Source organism: Sturnira hondurensis, unplaced genomic scaffold (genome assembly GCF_014824575.4).
Source record: "Sturnira hondurensis isolate 20B ecotype Veracruz unplaced genomic scaffold, ASM1482457v3 Scaffold0002840, whole genome shotgun sequence".
NCBI lineage: Eukaryota > Metazoa > Chordata > Mammalia > Chiroptera > Phyllostomidae > Sturnira > Sturnira hondurensis.
Genome location: NW_028075471.1, coordinates 27668867 through 27688148, shown reverse-complemented (window position 1 = coordinate 27688148; position 19282 = coordinate 27668867). Strand labels below are relative to the sequence as shown.

Genomic DNA, 19282 nt, shown 5'->3' with positions numbered 1-19282 from the left:
GTGGGCGGGGCAGGGCAGGGACCTGCACACTCCGCTGCCCACCCTGGGCTGGAGCTGCCCCAGGGGCAGACCCGTCCAGTGCCCAGGTGGAGGCAGGAGCCAGGCCTGAGGGCTGGGTGTCCAGGTCAATCTGCAGGGCGGGGAGTCTGCCTGCGGTGAATCACGACAACACTGCGTAATTAAATGGGCGGTACACCTGAGGCAGGGTTTGCTTGGAATTCAAAAGCGCAAAACCATTTCTCAGAGATATAAGGGATTCGCTGTTTTAAAAAATCTCATTTCACACAAATTAACTTCTAAAAAACAAAAATTCATGCTAAGAATTCAAAGCAGGTTCAAGAGTTTTTCAAAATAAAAATAAATAGGAAAAGAACAAAAAAGGCGGCTGAATATATTCATCCTCATACTGCAATGGTTTTTAGAACCAAAACTCTAAGGCTTAAGGCTTTGTCTTGTTAAAGACAGGCAATTTAAAAAGAAAAATATAAAAACTCCACTCACTTATCATTGTTCACTTACTTTCTGACAGAAAAATTAGTTATGCTTTATTGTATCTTAATAGTAAAAGAAAAATTACCACGCACTACAGCCTGTTGTTCCACGTACATTATGTCTACAGAAATATATGTTAGTTTTTCGATGCACTGCATTTGAGGTTGTTCAAAATAGCTTTTCTTAAAACTATAATTAAACATGAAAAGTTTTAAAAGTGGTTTAAAGGTATTAAAATATACACATTTGAATAATACTAAAAATGAGAAAATACACAATTGCCATTAATATTTTTTAACCAAGAAAAAGTACTTGATACAAGAAACTAAATGAGTAAATACCACTTATTGGACAAAGATGTTGGGAGAGGGAGGGAGAGAGGGAGGCAGGGAAGAAGCAGGAGGAGAGGGAGGGTGAGAGAGAGGAGAGAGATGTCTCGCTAACACCACAGCGCTGGTCGTACAGGAGCTTGGCCGGACCACTAGGCCCAAGAGTTGGGGTGGATGACGGGCATGTTCTGTCATTAACAAGAACAACAGAGAACAATAGAACACAGAAGGAAATAAACGGAAAATTGCACAGAGCACACACCCTTGCTGGCCCCATCTGCTCTCGAGGACAGGGCCCAGCGTGACTGAGGAGCCCACAGTAATCAGCAGAATGTCCCACAGACAAGAGCAGGGGCAAAAGCAGGGGTGTTGACAGTCCACACACTGTAAAATCAGCCCCTACCCAGTTCAGAATCGACCGCACTTTCATGTCATCCTCTCATGGCCCATTGCGTTGGGGAGGCAGATAGCTTTGCTCCTTTTAGCACAAATACTTAAGTCAAATACAAGCATATACTCATTTGCATAGCAAATTTTAAGGGGTGCACTGAAATAGTACCCGACTGATAACGGTATACATATTTTTACAATCAGAATGACATTCAAATTGACCAAGTAAAACATTTTCAATTTGAAAACAGTTACCTATAAAAGTTTTTGGGATCTGATTTAAAAACAAGGCATGAGTTGTTAGCAGAACATCACAACCATCACCGCTGTCTTCTCCGGGGCCGGGGGTCATTCTTCTATGACCTCCAGGACTTTGTAAACACTGTTCTGGAACACCGTGGTGAAGTGAGGCTCGGACTCCTTCACCAGGAGGTTGCACAGGGGAGGCTTGCCGGCGTTCGCAGGGTCTTCCACGTCCCAGATCTCGGGCATGCTGCAGCCGGGCCTGGGGAGGGGCATGCTGGGTCAGGGGCCAAGTGCGCTGGGTGCGCCATGGCAGACAGGGCAGAGGGTGCGCTTTCCGTTCCCACCCTCTTGTCGATTTCCTCTACCTAGCTTAAAAAAAATCTCATCACAGTTGTTCGTGTTTGTGTAAGCTGCCATGAAGTCCTCCTCAGAACAAGGTGAATGCAGCAAAGGTGACTAAAGAAAGAAAAGACCTACAAGCTACCGGTGATGTGGTTCAATTCTGTCTCAGCTCCCTGCCCAAACCGTGAGTGTGCACAGCTCCCTCGGCCTCACCCCCCAGAGCTGTGACATGGGAAACTCCCTTGGCACAGCCGTGCTACGTGGGTGAAAAGGGGAGGCTATTCCTAGCATCAGGCTCAGTGCAGAGTAAGAGGTCATACAGTACACTAACTTGAAAAATTGTAATCGGCAAATACACTTAGTTCCTGTCTATGCAACTTCCTGTTACCTGCATTCCAGAATGAGTCAACTTCAGGAATATCCTGTAGTGTTAAACTCTGATCTTAACTAAACACATAATTAAATCTTGAAAGCAATATATTTGTTTAAAGAATAGTAAAAGTAAAATTTGTATTGTGTGATATTTGTCCCAATAAGTTCTTCAAGATAACTGACATTTATTTTAAATCTAGAACTGTTGCTTTGGCTAGGGTTCACAATTTCTTTTCCTTTCCTTCTTTTTTTTAATAGATTGAGGATTTGTATGTTAGACTTCAAAATGTCAGTCTTTTTTTAAGAGCTTATGATTTTTTTATGTCTTCTTTAAAGAATTCTTCCCCATTACAATATTGTGAAAATATGCATTGCATATTCTCCTGTGAAAGTTTCAGAATTCTGTTTCTCACATTTATAGGTATTCCTCATCTAGAATTAAATTTCTCTGTGTGGTCTAAGGTAAAGATTTAATTTTCATTTTTTTCGAGATATTGTAGATATAGCCTGAAGTAGCTCTTGGTCCAATTATTGTTTATCAAATCCATTCTTACACCCACTAATCAGTGACGCATTATTTTCAAGTCCATTTTGTCTAATTATCTATGACCACTAGTGTAATAATTGATTCAGGTGAGAACAAAAGCTGGATGCAAAAAGTACCTGGTGAAAGGCTGTTGAGAAAGTGGATGAACCAATTTATCTCAGTGTCGCTCTACAGGTTTCTTATTAACTATAAAGGAAACCCCCTCCTTAACTGGAGAGTGGGGGAACACGGTCAGCACTGTTGGGAACAAGAACAATGGCCTCAGCCCCAAGGAGCCTGAAACCCTAGAAGAGACCCTGTAAGCCAATAATCTGCCTCTGTGCCAAAAAAAAAAACAAAAAAAACACATGCCTGCTTTATGACCTGTATATAAGGACTTAGCCGTAAGCGCTAGGCGCGAATCCCTGACAAGCCCCCAGTGGGCACAGTGTCTCTGGAGGGATCGCCCCTGCGCAGGTTAAACTTGGCCAATAAATTAACATCTTTGAATCCCTGAAAGTCTCCGATATTTGTTCTCGTGGTTGGTGGATCAAACAAGCACTTCCGTCAAGTGCTCGACCCCAGCACCGCCAAGGCCAGACAGAGTGGCCCCCACTGCAGTGCCGCCATGGCAGGTGTGCCCGCCTTCTCGCCCTCACCCACCACCCTGCATGCAGTCATGAGGAATGAGTCAGGCGAGTGCACTGGAGCGACGTTCTTACAAGACCACTGGCCCGGACTCTCCCAAATGTCAACAGAAACAGAAAAACACAAGGAACAATTACAGACCACTGACAACTGCTGAGGTTCTGCCACAGACACGTCACTCTCTTCGTAAGAGAAGCGGTTCCCACTGTGGAACCCTCTTGTCCCCAGTGGCAGCCCCCTGCCCTGCCCCCCTCACCAGGAGGCAGCACTAGGACATCACCATGAACGGAAAGGCAAACGAGTGTCCAAAGACCCACCAGAACAAAACCCTGAACCACCTCGTCCCCTGCAGCACTGTTCTCAGAGGGGACTTCTGGTAAGAGCCCAGCACACACCTGCTCGGCCTTTGCTATCTGCGTTCACACGCGCACACAAACACGGGCAAGGACTTTTACATCTACACGGCTGGTCGGACAAAAATGGGATTATCCTGGGGCTCTGCACTTGCCAATAAAATGCAGCTATTTTCCATCTCATTCCTTAAAGACCTACTTCTTTTTAATTGTTGCTAGTACTCCTATATACTGTATGACAGTATTTAACCACTCTCCTACGGATGAGCATTTTCATTGTTCCCCACTTTACTGCAACAATGCAACGCTTACACAAACATCTCTGGGCCTCTCTGTCTGCAAGCTAAGTTCTAGAAGCGGAACCATGGCTACAACAAGGGGCCGTGCATGTCTCACACTGCTTGCATCAAACTGTCCCCCGAACGGTTTTCCCACGCAGGGTGCTCGGTGCACGTTTTCGCATGCCCTGGCTGACACGGGGCATGCACGATGACAGGACGGGGCTCAGGCTGCCTAACTTCTAATTTTCTCCCGCATCCCAAGGCCACAATGAAACATACAGGAAGCAGCAAACCGCCCAGCTTCTGTGTCCGCCGCTCTGCCGGCCTAAGTGCAACCTTCCTCATCCTGATCCAGATGCCCGAGGTTTCGGCAAGCCAGCCAGCTACATCTTCACACGGCATTACTGAAAACCTGAATAATTTCTTCTGAATTCATGCACTTTAATTTCATGTCAATTCTATTACAGGGATTAACGAGAAAGCAGAGACCTGAGAATAAAGGAATAGTTCATTCAAAGCTCATCCGCAGCTTGCGTTTGAGTGTATTTTCATGCGTGTATTTAAACACAGGGTGTCAAGTATTTAAGGAATAATCACGCCACACAATCAAGCCCTTGTGAACGCGACCACAGAGTCAGGTCTCACCGAAGTGCCAGGCACGGCTGAACCCTGGGTCAGCGCCGCTGCCCCTTCCCTTTCTTCTCCTGTGTGAGGTCCTCACTTGCTCCCCTGTTCTGACATAGCCTCCTGCCTCCTGGCACTCGGGAGTCTCGGGCTGGCACAACTGAACTGTGGGTGAGGGCCAGGGCAGGGGGAGTCTCTGAGAAACTCAGCTCCCCCCACTGCAAAGGCAGGCGCTAAGTACTGGTCTTCCTCCCCTGTCCTGTTCCACGAGCTCCCCGCCCACTTCCCCCGCCAACAGAGGGCGCATGCTGTTTCAAGGACTAAGCACAGTCCCCATCTGAGGTTGCCAAGATTCTTCATCAGCCTGGCTTAAATCCTGTAGTAGACGGAGTGCTGTACTGACTGAAGGGGTAACGGATTAGAGAAAGTCCCTTCCTTCGCTCCCTCCCTCCTCACCCCTGCCACAACCAACTGGGGCAAGGGCAAACCAAGGTCCTGACAGGGATTCCAGCATGCCCCTCCCCCAGCTCAGACTCCAGGCCGGCAGTGAGCTCTCAGTGGGGGCGCTCTGAAGCCAGCTAACTCTCGACTGACTCTGTCCGGGTGCCCATGACCTGCGGCACTGCCTGAAGTTGCTTTTCATCCCTCCCAGGTGCAGAAAGCACTCTGCCCTCAGAACAGGAAACCACGAGCTGGGCCAATCCTGGGCTCTCCCTCTGCATCTCAGAACACGAAGCCCAGCCTCTGCGATTCCCACAGATTCAGAACACTATGCAAGGGTCCAGGGGAAAAAATGAAGAATCTTGAACAAAGGCTCGTCATTAGCTTGGGGGGCAAGGTCACGAAACACAATGTTTTTGCTCCAGCAACTGACAGGTGTTTCTGGCTGGCAGAGCTGCAGAGCAGAGAGGGCCAGGCAGGCAGCCAGGCAGTGCCCAGTGCGTGGGAATTGAGCGCTTCATACCGCAGGCGTCAGCCCGCCACTCAACGTCCTCAGAAAATTACCATAGGAGAAGCTTGCGGCTGTTTTGTCTTAAGTTTCCATGACCAAGTTAACTGAAAGTGAATGTATGGATTTCATGTACATTCTTACGTTCAGAAGGACTTAGGGCATTTTCTGAACTGTGACTCTAACAACAATATGATTTTCTATAGATCCCGATTCAGTTCAAGTCACTTGTGACATTCACAGAAAACCACTCAACAATCCACAACTGTTTCAGTTTCCTCATGGGCAACGCTGGCAGACAAACTGTGGCGGAACTATTTTTACTCCCGAGTGAACATTTAATTATTCTGTCTTAGCACCGTTGTGTAAGACTGAAATGTGTGGTGAGTAAGCATGATTAAGCCATAGATACAGCAACCTCCTAAAGGCTTCTTTTTAACAAGGAGTGAGAAGTAATAAAATAACAGCACTCCATAGAATACCTGTTAGGGTGGGTGGGGATAGGAGGAAGCTCCGGCTGGACTTTGCCAAGACGGACATCCTCACAGTAACCTGAGTCCAAGGAAGAGACCACCAATGCTGTATTGCTGCTTTGTTCAGAGGGCACCAATCCCCAGCTCCCACAGGGAGCCAATGAAAATAAAACCCCACGACATTCCCTGCTTGGGCTCGACTTCCCTGGCCTCATCCTGCAGACCGGGGAACCTTGCCTGGGGGCACAAACCCCAATAAAGCTCTTTATTGCCTACTTTACGGCTGATTGGCATTTCTTTCTCGTCGGAGCCTAAGAAAACCTCTCAATACCCTTGACTTCTGGTGAAACTGTGAGTGTCTGTGTCCCCCTGAGTAGGTGCTCCTACAGCCGCCTGTCACCTTGTCACCCAGTGCACCACAGCAGTCAACTGAGGGACTTGCACTGGCTTTGAAACGCTCACCAACTCTGGCTGCTCCTCTCTGCCTACTGAACATCTCTGAAAAGAGATGTTTTTAAAACTGTAAACCCAAGAGCATACAGGTCTGCGAAAAATTTCCCCCACCCAAGTAAGAGGTAAACAGCAAGAGAGAGGCTTCAGTGTAGCTGCGTCTGTCCGCCACGGGGTGCGGTGCAGGGCTGGGGGACAAAGGACGCCTGACCCTCCGCACCCCACTTACACTGCTGCCACGAGACTCTCCACGCCTTTTGAAAGCACATTCAACTTGAATGTAAAAGATTTAAAAAACAGGTGAATGGGATTAATTCAGGAAATTACCTACCAGTGCCTATATAACACCTTTAAGAAAAGGGTACACATGCATGTCATTATAAAGAGATGTTTATAATGACTACAAAAGAAAAAAACTCCAAGCCGAATAATCACCTTCAAGTTTTTTCCCACCATGCTTTGTTAAACGTGGTCTATGCCTGGCATGTGGAGCCTTGCGGCACAGCCGATGGAGAACAGACCACTCCCCCAACTCCCCAGCCGACCTAGACCCACGACCACAAGCCGACGAGCCGGGAGACTACTCACTTGGACCTGCGCACGCACCAGGACTCCTCCAGGATATAGTAGTTCACCTGCAACTTCACCAGCTCCCGCTTCACTTCCTCGGCTGCTTTCCGGCTGTACATTGAGTACACGATTTTCGTTCTGGCTCTTCAAAGGGAAATAATTGGAGAGAAGACCATTGAGGTTAAGAGGCTGCAATCCTCCCGTTTGGTGGCAGCTCTGAATGGGGGCAGGAGACAGACGCCGTGGAAGACTCCAGTGGCTGGGACACACTTGAGGGGAGTCCTCCAGACATCAGGGAGGGAGGCCGCAGGAAAGGGCAGAAGTGGCCCCCAAGTCCTGGGAGGAGGGGCTGCCACACTCAGGCCTCCTGTCTGTCTGCTTGCGTTTGTTCTAAATTCTTTATGGATCACTCTGTCACAAATAAGAGCCAGGTTCCCCGTGTGTGTGGACAGGGAAGAGCTGCACAAACACAACCATGGACATCTTAAAAGCCACGAGGGCCCCAACTTTCATAACAAGAACAACCAGCACTCGATGGCACTCCACGTTATTCTGGGCTTTTTAAAAGCTAAATTCACTCAAAATAATTGCTCTGGAAATTACCTTGCCAGAATTGTTTTACTGAAAAACTTTTTACTTATAAATAGTTATGTCCCGCTGTTAGTCAAAAGAACATATTAATAGGATTCACCTTTTCAGAAAATTAATAATCTGACCTACCTTAGAAACTACATAAAAATAAAATCTATTTCAAGGCCCTGGCTGGTGTAGCTCAGTGGATTGAGTGTGGGCCTGTGAACCAGAGGATCTCAGTTCGATTCCCCGTCAGGGCACACGCCTGGGTTGCAGGCCAGTTCCCTGCAGGCCAACTCCCAGCAGGGGACACACAAAAGGCAACCATACATTGATGTTTCTCTCCCTCTCTCCTTCCCCTCTAAAGATAAATAAATAAATAAGATCTTAAAAAAAAGTTAAAAAAAATAAAATAAAATCTATTTCAAAGAGAATATGCTTTATGTGTTTATGAAAAACAGTTTAAACAAAAAAACAAGCCCATCATTCTAACAGATTATCCTGGTGAAAACCAGAATAAAACCCTCTTTGAATGGGACTGCATTTCAACTGACTCCTGAGGATTCACGGAAAATGGCCCATGAGAAAACCTTAATAGAAATGGCAGGCTAATGAACCTCTGGGGGAACCTGAGGATGACGATGACTAAGAAGTCACACGCTTTGAGGCCTTGCTGACCTACTGAAGACGGATCTGCTGGGACACCTTCGGCTGCCTGGTAGACCAGATGACCCAAAGGCGGTAGCTGTCCCCACCCCCCACCCAGTAGCAATTTTGGATCTGACTTGGCATTTTATCTCAGCATTCCTCCCCCAGCTCCACAAATCCCAGCTCACCACCATTTCCTTTTTTAAACCCTTCTTGGTATTTGCTGAACAACGTGAGAACTCTGTACTAACCTCAAACCTGCATCTTCATAATGTGGGTGATTCACAACAGGCCGAAGTGCGGAGAGTTTCACACTCGCCATGGTGGGCATGGCCCCCGCAAACACTGCGTCTGCGAAGCAGGAAGCAAGTCTCAGTGAGACCGGGAGGCAGCCCAGGACTGGCACAGCAGGCAACTGCCCAGCCCGGGGGAGCGGTTTCTTTGGAAGACAGTCTCATCTCACCACTTAGATTGCGTGTGTGTTCTTAACATCTTGGATATCTTTCCTGATTCTAGGAAAGTATCAAACTAAGAAATTTTTATGACACAAAAAATTCTGTAGATGACTTAACAGTCAGTCATTTGATACTCAAATGACATTTGATACTCAAATGACATTGGATACTCAAATGACAACATCTCCCTTCTTAAATGTGAATAAAGATTCCATGAGTTTTCTTCAAAAAGGAATTTGAAGGGCTAAGAGTAAAAATTCATTAGGAAAATAAGCATTAAAATTATTTTAAACTGTGGCATGTAAAACTTTGAAAAAATTAGAATTTATGGAAAATAGCAAAATTAATTATGAAGAAACTATGCACAGCATTTCCTTTGCAAACCAGAGTAAGACTGACATTATTCTCTCTTTTTGGTTACTCCAGAAGCAGCATTGATTAGAAAGAATAAGACTATTGGCAGTTACTGAGGTTTAGGATTTAACAGTGGTATGAAAAACTTGAGAAAAACACTCCTAAAAAGAACACTTTTTTTACCTGGTTTAGTGCTGTATTTAATCCACTCTATAAGCTCTTCTTGTGGCAAATTGCTGAATTCCCCTACAATATTCCACTGGGTTTGTAGATTTGCCAAACCTTGTATTGACATCGCTGCTAACAGAGCAAAAACAACAGCACCAGGATGCACTTTGCAAAAGAGCCATCCAAATAGCTGAAACCAAGTCGGAGACACATTGGTGATTGTTAGTGGGAGCAATACGCATGCAATAAGCAACAGCTCTTCCCAGAGGACGACCCAGCATCTGCTAGAGTCCCAGGTAAGCCTGAATGACCCTAGGGAAAAGTTCCAGAAACCACGACCCTACCAACCACGAGACCCCACCACCAGCCTTCCACAAGCAGGCCACGATTTAAATCACATTCAAGTCGAGCTCTTCTCTCAACTGGCTCTCTATTCCCAGAGCCAGGCAAGGCCAGGCTCACTGCAAAATGAAAATGTGGGGCCCCTTGTTTGAGACTGTTAAAAAGATCAAAACGGCAACAACACAGCAGGAAGCAAGTGCAGGGTGCTTCTCAGTGTGGGCCCCCTGCACCACAAGGCCAGCCCGGGCATCTGTGGTCATCGGTCACACTGCTAGTGGGGTTGAAGGGACAAGATTCCAACCAGGCTCCTTTCCTGTCTGGGCCTGGAGGAGCCAGGCACTGCGGCCTCACCCTCTATCAGCCTCTCTAACTTGACCACAAGCTGCCTGGGAACCTTCCATATGCAAATAGTCCCCTCTCAATAACAAGGCTTTGTCTTACTGCCTGAGGACATACAGAAACTTCTGCTTTTGGACTTCTGCATCTACCATTCTATCTCCATCCCCAGAGAGTGGTTTAGATGCTTAGTAACTAATGCTAATTCTGCTGTGGCACCTTGTGTCCTTGACTGATGAAAAGGTGACACATGAACAAGTATAAAGGACACATGGACAACAACTAAAGGTGGGGGACGGGCAGGGTTGGGAATATAAGACAGAACCCTGTACTTGAACAAGAATTAAATTAAAAAATTATATTAAAAAAAAAAAGAAAGAAAAGGTGATCCGGTGGAAGCAGAAGTCTGTGACTGCAGGGCCAAGTGGCAGGTATCTGGGGAAAGTCAGCAGCAAGTAGCCACTTGGCTTCAGCTCAGTTTTCAAGTAAAGCCTTGAAACTGAGCACACATACGCTCGATGAAAAAGAATTAAAGCTTAATACTGAAAGACCATATAATTTGAAAGTACTCAAAACTTGAACTCGATTGTTAGAATTCTTTGTGAGATGAATGTCAAAACAAAAAATTATTTCTACAATTAGGCTCAGCTTTCTATCAACATCTGCAGTAATCATTTGCGAATTCACGACACTGATGGTTTGTTGTTCGGCGGGGACTATTTTAGAAGTTAGAAGAATAGAAAATGATCAGCTCTCAGGAGTTTCTGTGGGCTTTTTAAAAACATCGCTTAGGAATAATTAGCACAGACCCAGGAAGGACTTCAATGGCAATCATTAAAGAACCCTGGGGCATCCGGCACCGTTTCTGGGCCCCTCTGTAATGAGGCTGCGGTGCTCACAGCGCCGCAACGCCCACGCAGCCACCGCCTCACCTGCCTCGAGCAGATCAGAGACGCCATCACACACATGTGCGGCGTCAGAAAGAGCTTCAGCCTCATGATGAGGACGCCCAGCACTGTGTACGCCACCAGCTGCAAGGCGTGATAGACCAGCTGAAAAAGAAGGGAGACCACTCTGACGCCTATTGTCTGTGAAGTTCAAGACTGTATCATTAAAATGGTGAATATACAGAAAAGGGCACTTTGTGTTAGTAACAACACTTCAATTTCAAAAATAAGTCTTGAAATCCACTTTCCAGCGTCTCCATTTTAGCAGGTCCCTCCGTGTGGCCCTGCTCAGGACCACGCCTGCCGTCAGGGATCCCCCATTTCTGTACCCCCTGGGTGCGTGGAGGGAACTCAGGAACAATAAGTGACCTTTCTTCCAGACCCCAGAGTCCCGCTGTGGAGCAGCCATGGGAACCCAGCTAAAATACACAGCACAGCACCGTCCACCACAGTCACCACACTTCTGCTGAGAGCACAGACCTCAGGAGGCCTCATCAGAAGGAAGAACAATAACGTGTGTAACTGAGGATGATGACAGATGATAATTGGATTAACTGTGTTCATCATTTCGCAGTGCACACACGTCTGAATCACTGTGGTGTATACACAAAATTACATATAACACAATGTGATATGTCAATCACATGTCAATTTAAAAAAGAGAGAGAAAAAAACAAAACATAAAAAACCCACTGAATCTCCAGGATGGGGAGCAGGAGGGAAGTGTCTCCCGTCACACAAAGGACACCCCCGGGCCTCCCTGGGGGCTCCAGCAACAGCCTGCTGGGCTGCAAGGATGGTCACAGAGGCTGTAGGACAGAGATGTCTGTGACCTCCTCCTATGAGCACACGCAGGCCAGTTGGGGAGATGATTAGTGAGTCACTAACAAACACAGAGGCCAGAACTAGAAAGAAAAGTGCAAATATACACAAACACTAAAATGAGGTACATGTTAGTAACACAGAGTCTTTACCTCTCCATGATCAAACTGGTGTTTCCTGAAATGGAAAAAGAAGTACTATTAAATAACTGTGAAGGCACTTGACTTCAATAATTTGCACTTCCATTTTACAAATATGAAGTCTTACAACTTGTGTAGGATTCCCTCAGGGCACATGTATGTAAAACAAAATAACTACAAAAGCTACAAACCAAAACTGGAGCTACAATTTTTCTGAGAGTTTATTGGGGGGAACACGATGATGCTGCATGTCCTGTAGATCTGGCTGCATGCTGTGGCGTGTCAGCCACTTCACTGGTGACCTCCCGGCAGGGCGGGCTGGAAGAGGAACTTCGAGGCCTTCCCAGTACCCCCAGAGGCCCCCCAGCCCCCTAATGAACAGGAAACCACATCTGAGATTTTTTTTCACCAGCATCTCTGGAACACAGGAACAGCCTCAAAATTCCTTCTTTCGCTCTGCTGGACAGTCTGAGTTCCTGAGTGGATGTGTGCTCAGAGGTCCCCCCGCCGCACCCCAACTCCCTCCACCAGGCCCTGCAGGTTCGCATCACAGTGGGCGGCCCATGGGAAATGGGAATCCAGGCAGGCACCCCCATAGCAAGACCCTCCAGCAGCTCTTCTGGAACTCCCACAAACTCTCCGATTCCCACGCCACTAACAGTGTTCCCGCGCCGGTCCCCACTTCTCATCCCTGAATCTCCTGTGTGACCTCATTCCTGAGCAGCAAGGCGCCATCACACGAGGCTGATGCTGCTCCTTCCAGCCTCCTAGGGGGGCCCCGACTCCCACGATCAGCGCCCCCTCCTCGATCCCTTCTACTTCATCTACCCGGTTTGCCTCCTAGCAGAGAACAACATTTTCACTGGTTTCCTTCACCGTAATCTGACTCTCCCCACTGAGGTGCACCCTTCGGGAGCCCAGGGTGCCAACCCACCCGGACTCAGGCCCACAGTGCACCAGTGGCACTGGGCACACAGCAGGAACGGAGGAAGGGGGTCCCCCGCCCCCACACAGACCTCGACGGGGAGGAGGAGCAAACAAAAAGGGTCCTGGACCCCGCATCCGGCCGTGAAACTGTCTCTGTCACTGCACCCTTCCCTTTTTACATGGCGCATGACTCTGGCACGCAGGCAAAAGGAAATGTCAGAGTGCCAGTCTCCAGTCGAGAAAGCTCTGGCCCTCCCTGTGGTGAAGCCCCGTTCAGCTCCATGGTGGTTTCCAGTTGCTTCCACAGCTGAGTCACCGACTGCTGAAGGGAGCTGTTTCTGCGAACAGTTCAGCCTTCCTCCCTGAGCTGCAGATCACGGCTATAACTCCGCATAACGCCTCAGTATGTGCACACCTGCCCGGCTCTTCAGGAACAGCTTCAGCCCCAGCGCAGGGGCAGTCCGGCACTACGTCCAGAGTCAGGTCTTTTCCCTGGCCCCCAGAGGCCCAGTACACTGCCTCTAAATGACACCGAGAACAGTCTCTGGGGCACATGCAACGATCTACTCTGCTGGTTGGAAGAAGTTGGTAGTGAGTGAACAATATATAAGGCTGTGTGTATTCAAGTTATAAAAGAAAACACAGACACATATACTGAACATTCTCTAGACCCCACGAAGTCTGGCAAAAGCCTGGAAGCAGAATTGAAACTTCCTTTCCCCCACCCTCCAACCCCACACTCTTCCTTGTTACCGGTTTCATCCTTCCAATGCCTCCCTATGCACAAGGGAACACACCGATCTTCCTACTTTATCGAAAGTGCACTCCGGGGAACATGAGGAATCCATGGCGCCCAGTGGAAAAGCTCCCATGCGGAAGGCCCACACCCCAAAGGGACAGGGATCCACTCAGAGATGACGGTCGGGGAAGGCTTCCTGAAGGAGGGGACATTCAGGCAAGGATTGGAGGAGTTGGCCATGCAAACAGCCAGTCTGTGGGGCCCTGGACGCGGCCCTGGGCTGGGGCACGACCTCCGTGGAACCACGGAGACAGGAAACTCCACGCTGTGTTTGGGCCCGGAGCACAGAGCAAGCGGCGGGGCAGCAGCGCAGTGCGAAGGGGAAAGGAGAATTTAGTTTCCACTCAGCTGCTGTTTACATCCTTCCCTCATTTTCCTAACAGGTTTTCAGTGTTTTTCTTATTAATAGAAACTCTTTGTATGTGATGGTCCTTAGCCTGCTGTCATAGAATGCAAATATTTTCCCCAATTTGTATTTTTCTTTGAACAATATTTACAGTGTCTTACCAAACCAAAGTATGTATCCAGTCAACCTTGTCATCTTTTCTTCTAGCTAACAGGTTTTTCTGTCATACTTAACAAGGCCTCTCTAACCCTAATATTATAAAAATAATCTCAGTGAATTTTGAAGTTTCCTTTTTTCCTGTATTTAAATCTGCGCTCCATCTAGAATTTACTTTGCACAAAAAGCAAGCCGTGGGTCCCGTTTTACAGGCCCCACACGTCCCCTAGCAGGCGGCCCACGAGTCCCGAATCCGCCACCAGAGCCCTTCACTCTCCCTGTAGAGCTGAGGCCCAGCGCCGCGTCCTTCAGGGGCAGGAGGGGTGTGTGCGGGGCTGTGGTGGACGCAGCTGCCCAGGGCCTGCAGCGTGAGTAGGGGATGTGCCGAGCTCAGCGCAGGGAGGAAATGAGAGCAGCATAGACAGGGATGACGACAGTCAAAAACATCAATCAGCAAAGGTTGTGTGGACAGCGCGTCACTGTGCACCGAACACACTCTGAACGTCTACTTTATCACAGATGGCGGGGGTAACAAAACGATTAACATGACGCACACTTACCTTATATGTGTCTGCTGTTTAGTTAAGACACCCCACATGTCACTAATAATCTGCAAATAGATTTTTTAAAACACTTTAGAATAGCTGTTTGGGGAAAAGCAAAATTTTAATTAAAGTGTCTTTTAAACTTGCAAGCTTTTACTTAAATATAAGTATGGAGACAAGAGATAGATCAGACAGTAGTAACTACAACAACAGAATCTTCCATGTGAACAGAACTCAAGCAAACCTAACACCCAACAACCCTGTTCGGGCGCATTTACTGTCCTGACTTTGTCAGTGAGTGACAGGCTCAGATGGAGTAAATGACCCCCACGAGGGTGGCGAAGCACTGCTGGGTCTCCGAACCCAACCTCTGGCTCCTGATTCACACTGGGTGATTCCCACCACCCGGGGCGTGGGCCACGCCTCCCCTTAGTCGCAGCCCCACAGGACTGGCAGACTGGCTCACAGACAGCATAATGGACGGGCCACTGAGTTCTCCTGCTTAGCAGTGCCCGGGAAGCCATCTGATCCGAAAGCCCCTCCCCGGTACTTTGTCCTCCACCTGCTGACAGGTGTGAGTCCAGCTCCTGGAAGAAGTCCCCAGCCACTGCCTAAACCTGTGACACCTTCTGGATCAGGCCGGATTGACTCTGGTCAAAGGCCCTACCGCCAGGAACTGGCCATGATAGTTCTCGGGAGCCAAAACGAAAGTAGCCTCATTCCTAAGTGGCAAGCTTCTAACTGTGTGGAAACAATGATCCTCTTTCCATTTGAATCTTTCTCCTTCGGTGAGACACCCCACCTCTTTAACTCGACCTAAACGTTTCCGTCACTTAGCCACCCAGACGGCTGCCTTTTAATGCACCTGGATCGCCAGCATGCAGTATTTTCTCATCTCTTTCTGGGGGCAGACCCAGAAAGCATGCCCAAGTGCAGAGGAAGCAGCACGCCCGGCGCACCGCAGAAGCTGACGAACCCTAACCCCGGAGGGTGAGAGGGGCTGTGAGACCCCACGGCTGGCGGCTGCACGTCCGTGAGGGAGGAGGGAGTGCAGCCCGACTCTCCCTCTCCCCCTGCGTGTCAGTGGCCTCGCTGTGAGGCCACCAACCACCCCCCATCTTCCCATTCTGCATCTCGGCCCGGGGATCATAGTGTCCCTGCCCCTCACAGGGCTGCCGAGTAACCAACGGAAGCAGCACGTGGAGAGGGCTTTGGGGAAGCACAAATACGTAACGTGAACGACAACTACAGCAGCGAACATTCTACGCGTGTACGGCACTGTGTGGAAACAGAAATCCCTAGCTACAAATCAGAAAACTTCCAGGGTCTATTATCTATGCTTCTATTACAGATCAATCCCAATTCATTCTGTTAAACCACCTACAGTTAAGCTCACCAGTTCTTCAAAGGAAAAAGAGAGACCATCACACCCGCTCTTCGGGAAAGACGGCAACTTCCCTGCCCGGGCTACCGTCTGGGCTTCGGGTTTCACGATCAAAGCCAGGCCGGCAGTCTAAGCGTTTTACCGAGTTCACAACACATGGTAACATCCCACTTGTCCACTTTGATTGGTAATACACTGGACCCAGGCGTTAGTGACCACCACACACACGACTCAGAAAGGCCCACATTAAGGAGGTCAGAGGACAGTACCGGAAAGGTAAAAGCAAACCGGTGATAACTCGCAGAAGCATCTGGGCCCATAGGGCCTCTCGGACCCTGTCCCTCAAACGCAGGACCGTCACATCAGCACACGAGCCACCCCCCTCCCCACGGCTGGGCCACGCTGGCAGACAGCAGAGCATTTGTAAGGCTTGTACATGTTCGCCAAAGGCCATCGGGAGGAAAACACAGACCAGGTTTCCGTACATCCACACAGAGTGTTGTCGGGTGAACCGGAGCCCAGCACGCTGACCACCATGCAGACATTTTGTCACAGGGAAAACATTTTGTCACAGGGAAAAGCTCTCGCGTGAGGCGCATACCTTTCTGAAGATCGTGATAAACACGACGAGAACGACTGGAAGCAGCAAAGTCTTCGTGTACCTCAGGGGAGTCTGAAACGCAGACCTTTGTTAGAGGAGTGTCACTCTGAACAGGCAGAACTTCACCCCGAGTAATGAACCAAGAGGATCGCAGCACGAGGGTTCCCTCAGCGAGGTCCAACCCGACCACAGGCTCCCATGAGAAAAACGGAAGTGCACGTCTATAGAAACAAATGTCCCCAGAAAGTGGAGCTGAAAACACTAACAGATACAGTCCCCACACACGTGTTGGTGTGAAATGCCAGCAGAGATTACTGTTTGCCTCCTGGCAACCGCTTTCCTACCAGGGGCTCCACTCACTACTCGCTACGGGCAGCAGGCTCCCTCCTGACCCTCGAACGGCCCGAGCTTCCCCCGCACAGCCTGTGGGGGCCGAACGTCTCAGCCACGACCCCTCAACACACACGCAGTGACCGGTGTCTGCAGGAAGAAGGACACTCTGGCGTTCTCTTCAGGAAGAGATCAAAACAAAACCCTGCTGCACCAAAACCTCAGGCAGCAGAGCCCTGCACATGGAGATCCTACACATCTCGTAGCGACCGGAGGTCAGGGTCTTAAACCACGGAAACTGGAAATCTCCCAATTGCCGTTGATTTGCTTGCCACCACTTTCCCTCGCAAAACAATTCTATATTATTGAGTCGAATAATACACACTTTCCCTAATGTGTTTATAAAGAGAAATCTAGTTTCAATTGTATTAGAATACTGGTACATTTTAATTCTACAAAATACAGAGTAAGTAGCATTTTCCGATTTTCCCTCTCAGTAGTCCAATTTCTCTTATTTATTATTCTGTATTAGATGAGCAATTTTGGTAATTTATTACACAAAAATGCATACTTCATGAGTTAGAAGTCCTATTAAGAGAATTTAAATGTTCTCATCTTACTATTTACCTTTATAAACATTTGCACAATACTTACTATCTTAAATTTTAAAAATCAGGTATTTTCTAATAACGAACAAATGTAACAAAAGTTGTAAACAGGTGTGTTGACCTTAAAAAGGTCATGTATCATAACTGTGTCAGAAGCATTTAACAAAGTGTTCAAAAATTTTAATGTTATATTCCAAAAGCTTAGAAGATATTTTAAAGTATTTCTCTTTCAAGGAAAATCAGATTAACACCAGACTTTGACAGAAATACTTCTGACCTGAAGACAGTGGAGTAACTTATTTAAGAAACTTAAAACAAGATACTGATCGAAGACTTGTATCTAGCCAACCAGCCACCACTTAGAAAACACTGATAAAAATTCTTTGAACATGTAAACACTCGGGATTTTTGCTTCCAGGAGCCCTTCCCGAAGAACCCAGGGTAAGGCAGGAGGGGCGTCGTGGGGACCCAGCTGCAGCAACAGTGGGAAAGAGAGGGGACAGAATGGTGCGCACATGGACACGTCCTCACGATGAAGACACGACAGGACTCGACAGTGCGGTAAGCGGGAAGAGTATACAGAAAGCAAAGTCATCTCACCGAGCACAGCATTACAGAAAATGAGAAAAGGCTGAGAAGCAGGGGAGAGGCAGGAAGTGTCTAAGTTCAGTGCAACCCTCAGGAGGAAACCATCAGAAGGGACTAAGGTTAATATACAAAGGTATTCACATGAAACAGAATTATAGAATTTGCTCAATATCTGAAGGTACACCAAGAGAGTGCACGCACAGAACAAACGCAAAGGAGACCCGGCTCACAGAGAAGGGGGTGTATATGGGTTGTTGTGTTCTGCTCCAGTCACCAGGTCTTTCGTTTCAATATTCCTCTGCAGCTCTTGATTTTGTCCTAAGCATACTCAATGGGTTAGATACACTCACTGTAAAAACTAGAAGATGCAGAAAAAACAAAGACAACTTCACACTTGAATCAGCTGCCAACACCTCCTCCCCACTGGGCAGTTTGTCTGTGTCCTGCTAGTCCTGTGTACGTGTGAGGGTGTGAGCACGTGTCTTTGGTGGGCGGGGGGAGGTGAGTGCTGGGTACTTTTTAATTGATTTAAGCAAGCTCCTACACTAATTACAATTATCTCTAGCTTCATTTGTTATACTTATGGCAAGAATCATCCCAGTCAGTCAACTGCTTTTTGACTTTTGCAATATTTAATGTACATGTGTCTTAAGTTACATGCACACATGGTCATTGTGCTTGTTAAGAAATGAAGTTAACACTCACTGAAATGTCTCTCAAACTTCCTTTTCAGGCTCTATTATTTTTAACACATGAGTGAACTGAAGTGAGGTTTGGTGTATAACGGGATGCAAAGCTTCAAACCGACTCCCCGCCCCCAATACGACACTCATGACATAAGATGCCCTTGACCCAGTGCTCGTGTGCGCTCTTCCTCTCTTGTTAAGTACAAATCACAAACGCAGGTAAGTGTGTCCCCAGGGGCCTGTCCAGCACTGTCGGTTTCTGACCATAAAAATGGCCCTCTCTTGGTTAACCTGTACTTTCAATATTGTTGCTACCCACTCTCTTATCTAAAAGGGAAAGATCCCCTTACTGAGTTTCCTTTCTTTTCACAGCATACTATAGTAATGTATGATTATTGTAGAAAAGTTAGGAGATGCAAATGACAGAAAACGTGAATGCTTATCTCCTCCCCAGAACATTTTGCTCTCGCACTCTAGCGTGA

The 19282-nt window shown here is 47.7% G+C and overlaps 1 protein-coding gene across 1 annotated transcript in view; it reads right to left on the bottom strand.

Annotated features, from left to right (window-relative positions):
* Positions 1–884: 884 nt before the first annotated feature.
* Positions 885–19282, bottom strand: part of DPY19L1 (dpy-19 like C-mannosyltransferase 1) — a 68457-nt gene continuing 50059 nt past the window's right edge. The window contains exons 15-22 of the mRNA XM_037041157.1: positions 16589–16660; positions 14619–14668; positions 11843–11867; positions 10854–10973; positions 9259–9433; positions 8518–8617; positions 7064–7189; positions 885–1716 (exon numbers count right to left, since the gene is read on the bottom strand). Of these exons, the coding sequence (XP_036897052.1) occupies positions 1560–1716; positions 7064–7189; positions 8518–8617; positions 9259–9433; positions 10854–10973; positions 11843–11867; positions 14619–14668; positions 16589–16660 (825 nt within the window). The 3' untranslated portion in view covers positions 885–1559. The remainder of the gene's footprint in view (positions 1717–7063; positions 7190–8517; positions 8618–9258; positions 9434–10853; positions 10974–11842; positions 11868–14618; positions 14669–16588; positions 16661–19282) is intronic.